This window comes from Haliotis cracherodii, unplaced genomic scaffold (assembly GCF_022045235.1).
Source record: "Haliotis cracherodii isolate W230 unplaced genomic scaffold, xgHalCrac1.p SCAF_4, whole genome shotgun sequence".
In the NCBI taxonomy this organism is placed as follows: Eukaryota; Metazoa; Mollusca; class Gastropoda; order Lepetellida; family Haliotidae; genus Haliotis; species Haliotis cracherodii.
Window position 1 is genome coordinate 22610945 of NW_027266297.1, and position 18789 is coordinate 22629733.

The window sequence follows — 18789 nt, forward strand, 5'->3', positions numbered from 1 at the left end:
TACAAAGGCCGTTTATCTTTACGATAGGGATATTCCCCTGTGTTCCCATGGACACTAGACCGGTAGTTGTTCACGGCGGAGCCAAGCTAAAGAGTTATCCTGTTGCACCTTCGTTCAAAAACGGTCTTTTACAACTGAATATTTTTAACTACCACATATTTTGTAGTGATTATTAGTTTATAATATCAACATTTGTTGAGTCTTCAACTACAAGACGAATTGTCACTGTGGAAGATAGCGGGAAAAACGTCATGAAAAACGGTATATTGCCACGGTATTTTCTACGTCAGAAAACAGCCAGGCATTTTGTCAGTCAGGGCTAACATATTGCATCGATGAAATAATGCAAACTCATTTTATTCATCATCCTTTGTGTTATTTCCCACAACAATTCAAGCATTCAAATCTCAACAAATACTACCATGGACTTCAATTTAATAAAATTAGTGATATGCCTACCTTTGCAGCACACAGACATCTTTGACAGGCCTTTACCAATGACCTATATAGTAAGTATACATCCGTGCCTTTACAAATACTTTAAGAAGAAATAACTTTCAAAATAATAAAAAAAACGATTTTAAATGTTACTTTTTATATCAAAATTAAAGTTGCATCTGAATATTTAAATTTATATTATTCTTTAGAATAGGCCAAATGAAAATCCACCATGCATCTATTAAGCACTCAGTTACTCAGTTGCAGTATACATACTAGTCATTATACTTTGAAAAAAGAGATTTACCCATATTATTCTGCCCCTTATAACATGTGTCCCACCATTAAGTGCTCTGAGTCATCACAGGTGTTAATTAGTTGATCCATCATTTCTTACCGAATTCTGATACTCATGATCTTAAAATAGTAGTAAATTACAGAGATTTGTCCCAACAAACAACAAATCATACTGACTACCCCACAAAATGTGTATGATGCATAAATAGATGTAAATCATTGTTTTATCTTCTTGTTTTAGTAACATTATACTTATTTAAATGTTGACAAATTATTTCCCATACATACCAACACACTATCCTTATGTATCTAAGTATCCTGATTTTCATTCAACAGTATTTCATGGTATTTCAAGACACCTGTAATATAAAGTATATTTTTGTAGATATTATTATCATATAGCAATTATGAATTTAGAAAGTTAATCATCAAATCTTCTGATGATTAAATAAATGCAAATTGAACCCCACAATCATTCCATGTAGATAAATGGATTTATTTATGTTATTTGTTTTTGCATATAACAGATTATACTTACATATGTTACAGTCAGTGTCTATAAACAGGCCCAATATTTATATTGACTGAAAATTTTAGTCAATGTGAATATTGACTGATTCACTCAGGCAAGGTATATTTTTTCTTAAATTTTCATTAATTTATTATTGCCTGAAAAATAGGACCGGATTTTCGAGCCTTGTGCAAGTCTATGTGCCTGAACTGTACTGTGTAGCGCCAGCGCAGCATATCCAGGGAACCAGGCTATGTTTTGGTCGTGTTCAGCACTCCATATTTCATCCATTAGGTCAGTAGATATACTATATACACCATTTGATAAGCATATCCAGAAGTTCGATATCTTGTCTGTCGTCGGTATTCGTATAATCTTCCATATTCCGGTTGACAAGCACGCGCTGAACTTTGTACGTACCGGTTTCTGTCTTTACGAAGTCCACTTCGAAAATACATATTCCAGTCCAACTTCTGTGCAGGTATAGCGTATTTTTGTTTTCCCCCATGTAGATAAACCATTTATCTTCCATCGCCTGGGGTATGAGGCCGTACGCTATTTTCTTAAATTCCTCACTAGTAAACTCAGCATTGTAGTTAAGAGTTGAATGCTGTTCAGGCATGGGCTTGTTACTCCACGAACCTTTATCTGCCGGGACTCGATCATCCATTTTGATAATTTAAATCTTTTCACTTGTCGCAAGTATAGGACGCAGGTTATCTGCTTCTACAGGTAACAGCACAGTCCGAACTTATTGATACAACGTCGACAAATGAATAATACTATGATCCAATATTATTAAGTCCAAGCCTGTGGTCATATGCGGTAGTGATAAGGCGATGACGGGGTTTCTGTATATGTTAGACTGGTTTTCCCGTATACCAACTCTCAACAAGATAGTCTTTGTGTCATTGGAATGAGATGTCCGAGGGATGTATGTGTTGATTTTGTTTAAAAAATTGTTTTATATTTTATTGTTGTGTATACATCTAACTATTCACATTTGTACATGATTTATGAAGCAATTTTCACGGGGGATAATACACAGCAGGATATTATTTTTTGTATATCCAGTTTGAATTTTTTCTCAGATCTGATTGGTTACTTAGATTCTTTGATTTCCTAGGTTTCCTGATTAGGAATAAGTTGATTAACATAAATATCCAGTCTTAGCGTTTAAATCTTACCCAAGCAATACCATTTTAACAATACCTATTTCATATTAAAAATATTTTTTTCCCATCAATGTCACTAAATAACTGTCCAAATATTGAGCCATGAAGAATCTGAGAAAGTATAAGTCAAAAAGTTCCATTTAGGTATTGCGATCAAATGCTGTGGGTAGGTAGTCATTTCTTGAAGAACGTGTACAATTTTTATTGGCAGCAGCTTATGTAAAACTGCACCTCATGTGCCGCCTGTTAATTCCGAGATGGTCTCCTAAATATTTTTACTTGATAGAGATTATATATAAATGAGGTCAAAAAGGATTTATGTTGGGAAGATATATTAACACGTCAAATTTATCATCTCATAGAATATACAGATTTTTTTTTTGAAATCCCAGATTTATTATTACTGGTAGACTTTGAGAAAGCTTTTATAAAAGCCTTTTTTGTTGTTGCGACGACAACATTACTTAACCGGCACGCTGAAGGGTTTTCGAATAAATGTGTCTCAATATCACAACGTTTACGAAAATGTAACATACAGAAAGGCTTGTATAACATTCAGTAAGAAATGAGATGAGCTTATCCTGCCATTTTCCATCTATCATCTACTTCACCAAAAAGGCAGTGATTACTATTACGCAATATTATTAGATAGCGAGTGTTAAAACATCACTTTACACAATGGGAATCGATATTAGAAAAGTAAATAACAGAAACAGGCAAATGCAAATATGATTTCTATCCATTTAAGTGCCTTACAAATACGATTGCAAAGGTTTCAATATCAAATTAACCATCATACTTTACCAAACAAATACGTTACAATGTAAAATGAGATACGTTGACAACAATTTATGTAGCTACTCACCTGACTTAATCGAAACTGTTGAACATTTATTCAGGTATTGTTATAGTGGGAACTCCCTCTGGGGGCAGTTCGAAAATTGGTTTTATAAAGGGCACAGGTTATAGTTCAACTGGATAAAAAGATTGTTCTCGAATAAACCACACTATCGAATTCTGAACCTGTTAACCTGTTAATTATGTTTTGTTTGTTGTTAATTATGTGCAATTGTGTTATAATTCACAAAAACATTCAGAAAAAAACACGTGAATTCGATACCATACTGAAGGAGCTCACAAAATACTGCTATATGTCGATGTACACAGCAAATATATATGGTTATAGAACTCAATTCACCAATTATTCATCACATTTTTGAAAAGCGATGGACTGTGCAAACCGTAAAAAAAATCAACAGAAAAAAACTCAAAAATATTTATTGTTTTTTTATTTCAAGTTGCCTACCAACAATGATTGAGAAAGAAGTTATTTTCTATAAATATTAGCTTCCGCGAGGGCGCGGCTATCAATACAGCTATTTTAATCAGAGGTGCTACTGAGATTTGAAACCTCTGATCGTTTGGTTTCAATTTCATAGGGCAACGTAGGTCTGCATTGGAAACAAAATACCCTTACCACCTCAATTCTAGATACCTTGATGCTTTGTAGATAATCTACCCGAGGACGTATAGTAATGAGCCGATGACAGCAAATATATTAGTATATTTCAACGCATTTAAAAAATATCAAACATACTGTCACATTCTTTTCAGTAATAGGACAAATACACAAATGAATAGGAATCGCCATGAGGCGAACGGAGTTTATCCGTCCGTCCGCTTCTCAAAGAGGACACATTTTCTCAAAAGCTGTTCAAGTTAGGTAAATGAAATTTACTCACTGATATTACTGGTCATGATCGTAAAGGACTTCGAAAATTGGTGTCTTAATTTATGTTTTATCGAGTTTTGGGTCTGCAATATGGATAAATTTTCTCAGAAACTACGAACGTAACATGAATGAAAGTTTGTGTGTCTATCTAAGAGATACTTGTCAAGAGTAAGTTCGAAAATTTGTATTTGACAAAGTGCATAGTGTCTGCCGTGGGAGCAAGGTTTCTCAGAGACTACTGAAGTTAGCTTATGTAAGAGATGATTATCAAGACTGAGTTAGAGAACTGTTGCCACACATTACTCTTTTCCAGAGAAGGGGTCTTTGTGAATACACATTTTATCATTTTTTTCTGATGACATAAAGCGACCCGAGTACCTATCTCTTCTTAAGGCTTTATAGGACACGTTTTTGTTATAGTTTACATTCACTACCACATGAACAAACAAAATTCTAATGTGCTCAATGGCGGGGGAAATGGTAACGTTGTGTTTTTTCCCGCAATTATTATGAAACAATAGCCGCCATTCCGGGAATCTGTTTAGTACTTCCAAGTCGCTTCTGAAAGGTATCAGCTCCACCGCAAAACATTGATTAAACTTGTCTTCAAGTGAGGGTCTCGATTTATTTCTGAATGAATAAATATATGAATAAAATAAATGGATGGATGCATGGATAGATAGATTTAATAAATAAATCTAACATATTTTCATGACCCCTCCCCCCATAATAAATGAACAGTCCCTAAATAATGTTTACATGTTTCTATTATTTTATTTCATGCAGGACACCGCCCACTATCCAACCATCCCCCATAATAAATTACCAGTCCAAAAGTAAATAGAAACAACGAACTTACTTATTTGGACACCTGTCTGCAGCAAAAATGGGCACATGATTTCGTTTCGTAAAGTACGATGAATATGTAAAAAATTAATGTATTTCTGTAAAACGTTGTCTAGATTTTGTTTTCGAACCCCACCCAGAAACTAAATGGTTGCTCCGTAATACAAAATATGAAAAATAGATCTAGTATGTCGAAGTGGGTATCAGTCCGACATAATCCTCTTGAATCCAGAATATTTGTTTCCTCTGCATGAAAGGCTTTAGTTTCAAGTAGTTTCACAGTGGACGGTTTCACCTGGTCCAGACTCGATTATTTACAGACCGCCGTGATATAGCTGGAATATTGCTGAGTGCGGCGTAAACAAACAAACAAACACATCACAGACAGCAAGAAAGCAAAACAAAAAATCCAAGCGAAAGCTTTACGCATGATATCATCACAAACATATACTCGGGCGTGTTAAATTACAATTTGTTGTGACATCAAACCAGTTTATTAAATTTAACTGAGCATAACCTGCCTAAGGATCATATTATTGGAGATATCAGTTCGTTAAATTTCGATTCCAAACTTTTGAATTTTTCACCGAAGCGAAAAGAAGGATCCCATCCGACGCCGACTAACAGTATCTGTCTTGTTTCAGCCATTGCATCCGTAGGTCAGTACTAATACCTTTGAAAATAGTATCAAGAAGGTGGATATTTTGTCTATCGTCGGTATTGCTATTGTCATAAACGTTCCGATTGACGGAGTTTGTATGTACCGGTTACTGTCTTCGAAATGTCTACCGCGAAAATACATGTTCCGATCCAACAATTGTGCACGTGCATGGCATGGCTATTTCGCCTCACTGACAAACCATTTGTCGATATTTTTTGAAATTCTTCACTAGTAAATTGAGCATTGTAGTTAAGAGTTGAATGTTGTTCAGGCATGGGCCTTGATACTCCATGATCCTTTATGTGCTGGGACTCGGATCATCCAGTTTGATATATAGATTTTTCTCTCTTGTAGCATGTATAGACGCAGCGCAGTCCTGTAAAAACCGGTTTCTCCGGATGCCAACTCTCGACAAGACTTTCTTTAGCGACTGGGCTGTGTAGCCTAATGTCCAAGGATTTGTGTTGATTTTGTTTAATAAAGTGTTTTAGATTTGTGTATACATCTAATAGTTCACATTGGTACATAATGTTTATAAAGTAGTCGTATTCAATACTAGCCTCGGTGGGGATAATACACACATGGCTGTCAACCCCTGGATGTCTAAATGAGTGATAAGCCAGGGTGCAAGCCCCGCTGTGTCCGCAAGCCCCGCTGTGTCCAGGGCTAAGCAAACCCCCCCCCCCCAACGGTTTGAATCATTTTTCTCGCCATGTTGGTTGCTATCGTGATAAATCGAAAGAAAAAAGCATTTCAATATATTTTTATCTACGTTTTATATGAATTCATGAGAATTTCTGGAGCACCTTTAGAATACAGTACCACAACTTCTCGTGAGGACGATCTCTGCCGTAGGTCACACGTCTCAAGACAAGCAACCAGTTTTTGTGAGAATCTGTCGGACGCAAACCCGCGACCTTCGGATTGTTAGAATGACAGCTAACCGACTGAGCTACGTCCACACTGTTAAACTTAGTGCAAATTTACTTAGTCATGCCTATGACGTCACGGAACTGAACAAAAGCGGTCGAATAGGTGACAGACACTTATGAAGGTTACGGGTAGGCATGGTGTCTCGTGACTTTAGTCTACGGACACTTACGAATGATCCCGATGCCATTTGGCACACTCGTCCCATTCCGTAATCTACACGATTCCGATTGGTGAAGAATGAGCCGATATGCCGCAAATTGAAAACAGCTCCAGGCGTCGGACGTCGAACTCGCGAGTACACATGAATGATATGGTGATTTTTGTGACAGAAAAGTGTGGTAGGGAACACTGTAAGGATGATGTGGATAACAATAAGGAATGAGGGAGGAATAAGCATGACTAGTTACGACACAACAGTGAGTTCGCTTTTGAATCACTACTGAAAAAATGTAGCCGGTGAAAGTGGCTTGTGTGAATGTTCCAGGACAGTTTCCAGTAGTCAAAGTATTCGACTCAAAACCATTTCATACTTTTTACTCGACGTTTTTGTGTGAAGAATATTAGGAGCCGCTATAAAATCTATAATAGCCACTAAAAGGGTACCTAACCCTAATGATCGTAAAGGGATGATTGACCGTAAAGGGGATCCAAGGGCTAAGGACAGAGTTTGGGTAATCTAATAGCCACTAAACGGGTACCTAACCCTAATGATCGTAAAGGGGTGATTGATTGTAAAGGGGATCCAAGGGCTAAGGATAGAGTTTGGGGTAACCTACCCTAACACTAGCGATATTTGGATGTGTTCAGCGCCAAAATAATATCCCTAATAAACTGCGTTCTTGTGCATAATAATGAAAATTAATGAACCGAAAAAATAATATATGTATATTAGTTCCCATTTATAACTATTTTAGCCACTTGAATTACAAGAAAAACGAAATAAAGGATATATAAAAAATAAAAGTGCTTTCGTAAAACTAGCGCTTGCTATAAAATGCGCCGCCGCAGGCTATATTTTGTAAACAAATATTCAAAACTCTCCACACTGCTTGGCGTATTCAATTGTATTTCTTGTAGAGATGATAGATCACTGGGAGGAGCTCATGCACACCCGATGACCCCTGATGTCACAGGGCATTGTTTCGCCAGTGTAACTGGCAACAAAATACTACAAATTACGTCATAGGGTATGATCAGTGTGTGAAAAGTTTGTGGTACTGTATCCTAAAGGTAGGCCGAATTTCTCAACTGTGCGTGTGAGCTTGACAGGTATGATACACAGCAGGATATATTTTTTATTATCACCAGTTGAATAAATCTTTGTTTTTCTATGTTGCAGGTACTGAATTTTTATCCACAACAGATTAAAGATGGGCAACCCACGTGTCTTCTTTGATATAAGCATAGGTGGCGTTGTTGGTAAGTGATCACATTGTTCTTCATAATATAGTATTGTAAGGGTAACGCTATTTTTCAGGGCATTGTCATTTGCAGAAGCCCGAAGTGTTCCACTAACTGCCCAACGAAGAAAGGCAGTTGAAAAGACAGAGAGCTTCTGCAAATGATAATGCCCTGAAAAATAGCGTTACTGTTATTATAGGTAAACTGGATGAATTTGTTATCAAATAAAAAGAAACAACAATATTGGTTTTGAAACATTTACTGCAATCAACACGAATGTCACTGACCCACTTTTACAAATATGGAAACGTCATAGATGACAGATGACGTCACTATTAAATGTGACGTCACCTATCCCTATCCTATGACATCACCTAACAATGGGCATGATAATGGCCCATCTTTAAGCAATATGGGGAGCATTATCATGTTACAGTGGCCCACTCATCTTTGATAACATGTGGGCAGTTTAATGATAGTTCCATCCATTTTAGCTATAAGACTCTATACTATTGCGGGCTCCATGTTATCGCGGTATCAGTAAATCTCTTATCCACACACCCTGTCGACTGTTTACTTGTACAAATCTAAGCATAATATTTCACCGCATGACCGATTACAGGACTCGTTGCGGTAAGTCACGACTAAAAACCGACGTTAACTTTTTTATGATAGTTTCTGGAATGTTTTTGACCTACATTCAAAATTGATTAGATTTGTTTAAACAGAGTCCCTTGACCCAACCTAGGTCATATGCATAGTGATTATGCATAATTCTTGATCGATGCTCCTGTTGTCAATGACTGGATTGTCTGGTCCAGACTCGATTACTAACAGAACATCTTCATATAGCTGGAATATTGCTGAGTGCGGCGTTAACAACAAACAAACATAATCCACATGTATCACACAACAAAATAGCCATACCATGAGTTGCCCACCTTTGAGTCGCTAATGACACATACTTTGTTTACCGAACTCAAAAATCAGCATCGATCAATCCTAATTGATGTGTCATAAAAGTTGAGCCAAGAACATGTAACATTTTGCATATGACACATTTAATAGGCTTGTAAGCGTTCGCCGTGACCATCCATTATAAATGAACTACCGCGATAATGTAGCATACCATCCTTTTGTCTGTCTGTCTGTCATGGGAAGGGTCATTCAGGATTTATCCGTGTTTGCTTGTTTATATATATCTTATTTATTATATAACATCATATACAAGTTTCACTCATCTTGTTTGCTCTTCAAGATGTAGTCAAAATTAGCCAAAACAATCTCAAATCTTGTGGTTTGCTGTGCTATGAAGCGTACCCCTTCAGCATGTTCAGTGACGTGATATTGCACATGCTCTCAGGCTGATTGTTAAGGAAATGATATGGAATTCCTCAACTGTAACTACAAGTGCTTGCACTAGAAGATTGTGAAGCTTTCCACTGTGTACTGATTTTTTAAAATGATTATGTACAGAAATTTATTTTTTAGGTGGCATCTAATGATGAAATAGCAGCTTTCATTCCTAAACGCACTTACACCATTTCTGCATCCCAACAGTGACAGAATATGGGCCAAAAGATATAAATATGTGTGTTTCTGGTTTCCCTACCCACTCTTTGTAATTTAGAAATGGTGATCTGGCTGTTTATGAGACTGCAGTTTAAAGATGGACCCCAGCCTATATCTTTGAATCTACAGTTCTAGGTTACATCCACTGAGCCAGTAATTTCATAAAGCCTATCACACTGTGGGGATTCCAGTTTATTTATTTTATTGGTCACCATTCTTTGGCGGAACAGACAGCCCAGTCATCTAGGTCGCCACGCAGAGTTGCGTCACTTAGGCATGCCCTAAACCTATGATTGTGAGATTGAATCCTAGTTTGACGCAATTATGTTTCTGGGTTTGCCAGCACTATACACCTGCTCGTGGGTTTCACCAAAGTGGTAAACGTCTTAGACCTGCATCACTTCAGGCTTTCCTCCCACATTATGTTTGTTTGTTTGTTAACGCCACACCCGGCAAAATTCCAACTATATGACAGCGGTCTGTAAATAATCGAGTCTAGACCAGACAATCCACTGACTGACATCATGAGCATCGATCCACGCAATTGGGATACGATGAAATGCATTAACCAAGTCGGCGAGCCTGACCACCCGAAACCGTTAGTCGAGGCTACGACAATCATAGTCTCTTTTTATGGCATTTTATTGGATTGTAAGGATGATTGTTACATTTCTGCAGCTGTGAATAATGAATATATAAATGATTTGTGTCTGTTTCAGTTGGCCGTGTGGTGTTTGAGCTATATAAGGACAAAGTACCTAAAACAGCCGAGAACTTTAGAGCTCTCTGCACTGGAGAAAAAGGGACGACTAAGGGCGGTAAACCCCTCCATTTCAAGGGATGCGTGTTCCATAGAAGTAAGTATACTGCACAAACCCTTGATGGGTAGCTCACCTTAGCAAAGCCCAACTATCAGGTGTCATGGCATGCCTGTCCATAATCTTTTATTGCCCTGTGCCATGCGCCATTCTTCATATGTTTTTGGTTTTAAGACGGTTACATGGTGATGAGTACTAGTTTGAAAGATGTAAACAAACTTTTAAAAGAAATCTTATCTTGTCCCACAAATGTATATGATACGTGTAGGTACGAAATACATTAATAATTATGAAAATATTTTTTTAAACATTCCTAACTGTAAATTATTAAACTAAAGGTGTGTGTCAGTCAGTCACATTGATCAAAGGGAAGCAAACTCTAAGATATACGTAATAATTAGGTAGATGTTAACAAACTTTTGGAAGAACCAATATCTTTGTCACACTCATATATAGTGATATGTGTACATCTGAAATTCATAAATCATTATGAAAATACTTTGTTTAAACATTTCTATCTAATTATCACACATAACATGTTTATGTTACTTGCAATTCGAGGTAGAATATGTCTTCAGCAACCCATGCTTGCCGTAAAAGGCGACTTACGGGACCGAGTGGTCAGACTCCCTGACTTGGTTAATGCATGTCATCGCATCCCAATTGCGTGGAATGATGCTCATGATGTCAATCACTGGATTGTCTGGTCCAGACTGGATTATTTACTGAATGCTGTCATATAGCTGGAATATTGCTGAGTGTGCGTTAAACAACAAACAAACAATGTGTTAGTCGGGCTCAATGATCAAACGGAGGAAAGCACAGTCACATTGTTGAGTATTATCATGATTATGTTCAGAATTAATGAAAATTTATATAATGATTTCTAGGGTCAGATCTTATTTTTAGAAGATTCTTGGTGACCTTTGATCATGGTCAAAGTTACCAGGAACCTTATTTTCAAAATATGGGAAATTATTTAATTCCTGAAAAGACGAAGCATCTTTGAATGATTATGAAATGAAAGACATGGATTAATGTGTGGTACTTGTGCTACTTGAGACAACATTAGCATGAATAGGGATCAAATATGAATATAGACAGATAATGGAGAGGTTTCCTGTCATATAATTTGTCCAAATTGTTCAAGATACATGTTTCTGATCGGAAAGTTTTGGGGCATTCGGGGGGAAAAGGGGAGTATGGGACTGCTTCCATTTTTGAGTCAGCAAACAACTCACTAGTTTTGTTATGGTTTAGATGGTATATACGCTGATATATTAAGCAAGGATTATGGATACAATATATGGATGAACAACTTCTTTATTACAATGAGAAGCGACGTTTTGATGTAGGTTTTGACACCATTATCACGCAAGTGATGTACAGGGTATGGTTGACAAGTATATATACAGGAAGGAGGCAGTGTTTATACAGTGGAGTAGATTTAAGATGTAGTTATACTGAAGTGGAGAAGCTCGTTACGTACACAAATGGGTAAACATATTGACCAGTGAAGCCAGTAATATAAAAAAAAGCATGAAGCCAGTATTGAAACAAAAGGATTAGGACTGATTGGGGTCTTTGATAAGTTGATGTTACGCGGGGGTTATATGTAATAGCCTTGGTCATGGTTGATTGATGGTTGAAGTCTTTTGATGTTGATGGCGTCTTGTAGTTTCCTGATTTTGAAGTAAAAGAAGTTGTTCATCGATATATTGTATCCTTACTTAGTACTCCAACTTCTAAATGCCTCTCAAAGAAGTAACACTGATATAGTTTTCAGATTTTTGATTCAACATGTTCAAGATCTGCCCTGAAATAAACAGGTTAATATGTGTGTGTTTGTTCCATCATGTTTGTGTACTGAGTTGTCGTATTCCCTTCCTCATATGTGCCACTACTTTGTCTTCAGTTATCAAGGACTTCATGATCCAAGGTGGAGACTTCACTAAGGGCGATGGAACTGGAGGAGAAAGTATCTACGGAGAGACATTCAAGGATGAAAACTTTACCCTGATGGTGACTGTCTGCATTCAGGGTCCCAATGGATGCTGTTATTTCACTGATACTGATTAACAAGTAGTCAGGGATAGACACAGCCTCACGTCCATTGATCCATAACTGGAGAAAATCAAGAGCACTCTATTTTACATAAAGCACTAGTCTGACTTGAGCCGTGGACTGGTTGAATATGACTGATGGTGTCTGACCCAGCAGAGGTGTTGGGTAGCCTAGTGGTTAAAGCGTTTGCTTGTCACGCCGAAGACCCAGGTTCGAATCCCGACAATACAATGTGTGAAGCCCATATCTGGTGTCCCCCGCTGTGATATTGCTGGAATATTGCTAAGAGCGGCGTAAGACCATACTCACTCACTCACTGACCCAGCAGGGCTATTACCATGAGCCATGGTTGCTGTAGTGTAATAACTGACCAACAGGTGGATCACTGAGAAATGTAGTTGACTGTCACCATGGTGACTGAAGTAACTCACCAGGATGAGGGGTTGACCGTGCAATTGAGTTTACAGTTACCGTTGTTCATACATTGATATTTCAATCATTTTACATCCTAAGGAACTTGTGAAGATAAGTTGTCTTCATCCACCCATGCTTGTCTCACCTGTGAAATCCGGGTTAAAATTGGTCTTCTGCAACCCATGCTTGTTGTAAGAGGCGACTAACGGTATCGGGTGGTCAGGCTCAGTGACTTGGTTGAAGCATGTCATCCTATACCTATTGTGTAGATCGATGCTTATGATGTCAATCACTGGACTGTCTGGTCCAGACTCGATTATTTACAGGCCGCCATCATATAGCTGGAATATTTTTGAGTGTGGCTTTAAACAACAAATAAAACAAAACAAAACGTCCTTAGGCATTTATTGTATTAATTGGTTTACGGGTCCGCCGATGGTAAAATTCAGGAAAGATGAGAAAGTTAGAATTCTGAATTGAGAGATTTTTTTAATACCACCAACTCTGAAAATCCCATTTAGCAATAAAATATATCACAAATCGTTTTTATGCATGTCTCAACAGCATGTTAACACAATTGTTCTGGACCTTGGCCATCAGTATGTCTAATACCTACTGACCATATGTTTACACAAAAGCTAAAAACAAAATTGAAAGTGCTTTTTTTTTTTTTGTTCGACCACCGACTTCAGGATTTGAAAGAAAAAAATCTGTAAACAACTAATGAAAATGACCTTAGTAACACCGCGCCCCCATGTGTCTTTCCTTTCAGGGGGCGGTCAGGTAGCCTAGTGGTTAAAGCGTTCGCTCGTCTCGCCAAAGACTCGGTTTCAATTCCCGACATGGGTACAATGTGTGAAGCCCATTTCTGGCGTCCCCCACCGTGATATTGCTGGAATATTGCTAAAAGCGGTGTTAAACCAAACTCACTCACTCACTCACTTTCCTTGCAGCACGAAAAACCAGGACTACTAAGCATGGCTAACTGTGGACCCAACACCAATGGTTCACAGTTTTTCATTACAACCGTTGTCACAAGCTGGTTGGACAAGAAGCATGTGGTGTTTGGCCAAGTGGTGGAGGGGATGGAATTTGTCAAGCAGCTGGAGAATGTTAAGGTGGACAGAGGGGATGCTCCTTTAAAGGTAATGTGGATGCTATGGATGTACCTTCAGTCATGGAAACACCATTGCCAGTAAAAGATCTTGGTCCTTGTTAGTATAGGTCTTCACCAACCCATGCTTGCCGTAAAAGGCGACTATACTTGTCCTAAGAGGCGACTAACGGGATTGGGTGGTCAGACTCGCTGACTTGGTTGATGCATGCCCTCGCATCCCAATTGCGTGGATCGATGATCATGATATCAATCACTGGATTGTCAGGTTCAGATTATTTACAGACTGTCGTCATAAAGCTGGAATACTGCTCAGTCAGGCATAAAACAACAAACAACAATCCTTGTTTTCAAATGTAGTAGTGGCCAACTGGTCTGAGGTAATGCAATTTGCTGTGCAGAGTTGTGTCCTTTGGTTGTGCAAGAAACCTTTGTCAGATTCTCAATACCCAGATTTGCCCGCATTATGATTCTTTGTTTGTTGACACCCATCTTCCTGAGGCAAGAGAGTTAACTGACTTAACCACCCTTGCCGAACTAGGCAGGTATTATGGAGTTACATTTTGGCTGGACTAACGAGTCTATGCATAGTCCAATCAAAATCGTGCACCGAAATCGAAATCCGGTTGGTAAACTGTCTTGCAGATTTCGGTCGATTGCAGGATTTGCAAAGCATGTGCACCGCCAACTCGTTGTCAGCAGATATTTTCAAAACCTTTTCACGTTTTTAATCAAGGTGCACACGTGATTTGATGCATTTCACGATGTAAGACCCGTTTTATCACAAGATCTAGATCATTGATCAGATCGTCCTGACTGGGCGCCACCATTTTGTGTGAAGCAAATGCAAGTGATATGAGAGGTGGAATCTGATTGGTCCATGGGAGAGGCTTAGAACATAACTGGTAATAGCCACTGGTGGCGCTACGATTGAGCCCAGTAATTCCAGCCTAGTTCGGCAAGGGTGGAAACTGGACTTTTAAAGTCAGTTAACTCTCTTGCCTCGGGAAGATGGTTGACACCGTACTCATATGGTTTATGTTGAAGACCTGCTTTCCATTCAGGCTTTCCATTTTAAACTGAAATGCAGGAATATAACTAAAATACCATTCTTTGTGGTGTTAGATCCAGTTCAATAGTTCAATGGAATACATTGATACAACTATTGACAGGCTGTACCACTGTTTGTCAATAGTGATCATGCTCATACAGAAAGAAAAACGTCAAAATGTGAATTCCTTTTCTGTCGTGTTGTGTGCAAACTTGCAGGAATGAAACACTGTCTAACACTGTACAAGCTGTAGTGTAAGGAGTATTACTCAATAATCAATAGAATCTTTTATAAACTTCAATATAGCGCTACATAGTAAAAGGTTAACATGGTTGATGGAAGAATACTGAGCACATATTATACCTACACAAACAGATTCTTGAGATCCATGTTTCAGGTAAATACATAATTAGTTGTAGCTGTTGCACTTGGGGATTATGTGGTTTTATGCATCACACTTTAGGTGTTATAGGGGATATAAACCCTACAATGGCCACACAAGACCAGTTATACCTCGAGTGATCCTGCTCTGACAAATTTATCTTGCTGATGCGTTTCAATCTGCCATTGTGAAATTATTTAAACAAATTGAAAAGAGAAAACAGCTGTTCATTTGACGTGAGGTGAATTATGCTGTGTCACATAACTTTCATTGACATCTAAACAACATGCAGCTAGTTTGCTTTTTTTGTGGGGTGCAAGAGATTTATTGTCCTGCTCAGAAATCCATGTGCAGCCTGTTTTCTTCTTATTGGGGTATAAAGAATAAGGCAGGTTATGTTATATTTAATCAAGATTCCGTGAACCAGAGATTTATTGTCCTGCTCAGAAATCCATATGCAGCCTGTTTTCTTCTTATCGGGGTATAAGGAATAAGGCAGGATATGTAATATTTAATCAAGATTCCATGAACCAATCAGATCTCAACATTCTGACATGCATTATGCTTCAGAACTTATCTTTATGTTTGTGACATGAAGTATCATTTTACCATACTTCTCTTACCCTAGTGGCAGAGGGTAAATGTAAGGGCTGCAACGAATGCACTGAGGCGAATATGATTTGTATCATGAATATAGGGTAACAAATACAAATATTTATTCACGAATGCAATAACAAGTCAACAGTTGATGTATTATTTATGATATTCAGTGAACTAATAACAAAATAAATTATTTGACATGGTTTATTAATTATTAATTTATAATACATTTATATATTGCACTTATCCAGGTACTGGTGTCTGTTCAAATGTGACAGTGACCAGTGACTACAATACTGTCAAATTAAATATAAGAGAGTGTTGTCTTTGAAGAAATCTATGCATATGATATGTTCTTATGGATATTTTAAGGGTCAGGGTATGTAAATGCACATGACTGCAAATTTATATATATTCGATTCTAGTGACCACGAATAAGGAATTCAGTTCATGAATGATACGGTTCGATTCACCGAATACGCGAGTGAGTGAGTGAATATGGTTTTACGCCACTTTTTGCAATATTCCAGTAGTATCTCGGCAGGGGACACCAGAAATGGGCTTCACACAATGCACCCGTGTCAGGAATCGAACCCGGGTCTTTGACATGACGTGCAAACACTTTAACCACTAGGCTACCCGACCACCCCTTGTAACATCCCTACTTAATGTAGTACACTGTACTGTAATGTATCCATTGCCTGGTCTTCATTTATCTCCTTGTTGCTTTTGCAGAAATGTCTGATTCAGGATTGTGGAGAGCTGTGATGGGGTCAATGCCAACTAAGGAAGAACAATGGCGGTTCTGATGTTGTAGGGAGCAAATGAGGTGCATTCAAGTTTATCTTGAGCTCGAAGTAGAATCACAACTCATATTTTTAATAACACACTCACTGACCTATTTTTTTGTTTTTTATACAAGCACTTATTATTTTGTTCTTCATTGAAAGTAAATTGGCTTAAACCTGTCACAGTGTGTTTGTGTCATTTTTAAACATTGTATGACTGCATTGAGCCATGACATTTGAGTTAGAATTAGTCCCTGACAACATGTTTGTGGCATGCAGTGTCAAAAAGGATCTGTAGTCCGGCTCGGGGACTTGGTAGATTTGGTATCAGTGTACCCCAACATTGTGTGGATCTTTGTTCCTAATAACGACCACTTGTTTATCTGTCTCAGACTCAACTATATAGCGACTACAGTCATGTATCTGGAATATTATTGTGTTAAACAACAAACAAAGCATTGAGTTGCATCCCCTGGCTGTGCCAGGACCCAAGCTCCTTCCCAACACGTGACACCTTAGTTACACTCTCGGTAACTTTGCTGGCACCAGTGAGGGCACGGTCATTTAGGGCTGGGACGAGTCCAAATTTATTACCTGGGTACCCACCCCCCTATTACCCGACCCTACCCGGGCACCCACTGTAGGTCTCAAGAGATGCAAAATGTCTGATTGGGATTTTTTTTTACCACAGCATTTGCAAAACGTATTTAGATACATGTATTAAACGATCTGGTGATGCATACACTGAAGTTGACTTAAGTTATATCTTTATTCAACCATATGAAAAATCAGAAGGAATGGGTGCATAGTCAGAAAGAAATGCGAACATTAGTGACTTGTAGTGTAACCATAGAGTTCAACAATATATCACATGACTAACCACGGGTCCGGGTAGTCCTGTGGGTATCCGGGTCCTACTCAGTACCCACCCGACCCAGGTACCCGTTACCAGTCCCAGCCCTCTAAACATTTGCCCTCTAACCCCAAATGCAGTCACGTTCATACTTTTGTTTATGTTTTGGGGAATGCCATCATAGTTCATTTTGAAAAGGTTTATGACTGACCATGTTTTCCAGATGAATTTACTTTGTTGTTTGTATAATCAGATTGGTTCGAGATTGCAGACTAACGGGAAAATCAATCAACTTCTCCCTTACATTCTTACTATATCAATAAAATGATAGTTTTAATGAAATAGAAATTCAAATTGACAAACAAACTAATTTAGCAGGGGTAAGTGTATTCGGCGTCACGACAGGCGTCACTTGTTTGTAAACATAAGGGTAATTCGGGTGCGAGTTCAACTCCAAACATGGTTGTGGTCATCTATCACTGTAGGGAGTTGTGACTGGTGGCAGCGATAGTATAGAGAGCTCCGCGAACGGGATATCGCTGTGAGGAGCTTGAGCCAGGACCCACTGAACATGAGTTCAAATCCAAGGATCACTAAAGATATTAACCTGTGTTTATCACAATCATACAGATGCTCTGGTTTAACCAAATTTGCTCATAATAGATTTGAGATATAATACGCTGGATAATCGAGGATGAGTAAAGCATAGTAACTTTAAATTTGTGAAATATTTCATGAATACTGAATCTGTAAAACGTCTCGATCACTGTAGCAGGAAGTTATGAATTGTTACTTTGCAACATATATCTTTGGCGGTGAAAGCCCAAGCAACTTATGTTCAAGCAGCCCTTGTGGGATGTCTTGCTTGTGGGTTTGCGTGGATTCATGCTCATGATGTCAATCTCTGGATTGTCTGGTCCAGACTTGATTATTTACAGACCGCCGTCATATAGCTGGAATATTGCTCAGTGCGGCGTTAAACGACAACAAACAAACAAACAAAAACCTAAAGAACCAGGTATGGTAAGGACAGTTGTGTCCCATTACCCAGCTGTGGTGCTTTTGGTAATGTTGTAACTGCAACTTCACCATGTTGTAACTAGCTTTGGGGCTCCGAAGCTACCTACATCGTGTTCTGT

General features: G+C 38.3%; 1 protein-coding gene across 4 annotated transcripts; it reads left to right on the forward strand.

Moving 5' to 3' along the window:
• The first annotated feature begins 1456 nt into the window (after positions 1–1456).
• Positions 1457–16978, forward strand: LOC139478177 (peptidyl-prolyl cis-trans isomerase 7-like). Of its 4 annotated transcripts, none has more exons than XM_071260534.1 (6): positions 1457–1540; positions 7933–8012; positions 10286–10423; positions 12300–12406; positions 13816–14007; positions 16745–16978. In XM_071260534.1, the coding sequence occupies exons 2-6, from the start codon at positions 7964–7966 to the stop codon at positions 16775–16777; spliced, it is 519 nt and encodes a 172-aa protein (XP_071116635.1). In that variant the 5' UTR covers positions 1457–1540; positions 7933–7963; the 3' UTR covers positions 16778–16978. The 4 variants fall into 4 exon arrangements, with proteins under 4 accessions (XP_071116635.1, XP_071116637.1, XP_071116634.1 ...); XM_071260536.1 differs by lacking the exon at positions 1457–1540 and adding an exon at positions 1629–1727; XM_071260533.1 differs by lacking the exon at positions 1457–1540 and adding an exon at positions 5559–5658.
• The last annotated feature ends 1811 nt before the right edge of the window (positions 16979–18789 follow it).

Excerpts from the sequence above, each read along its gene's own strand:
- LOC139478177 (XM_071260534.1), top strand. The coding sequence starts at position 7,964 with ATGGGCAACCCACGTGTCTTCTTTGATATAAGCATAGGTGGCGTTGTT. Across the intron at positions 8,013-10,285 it reads AAGCATAGGTGGCGTTGTTG|TTGGCCGTGTGGTGTTTGAG; the intron begins GTAAGTGATCAC and ends TGTCTGTTTCAG. Across the intron at positions 14,008-16,744 it reads GAGGGGATGCTCCTTTAAAG|AAATGTCTGATTCAGGATTG; the intron begins GTAATGTGGATG and ends TTGCTTTTGCAG.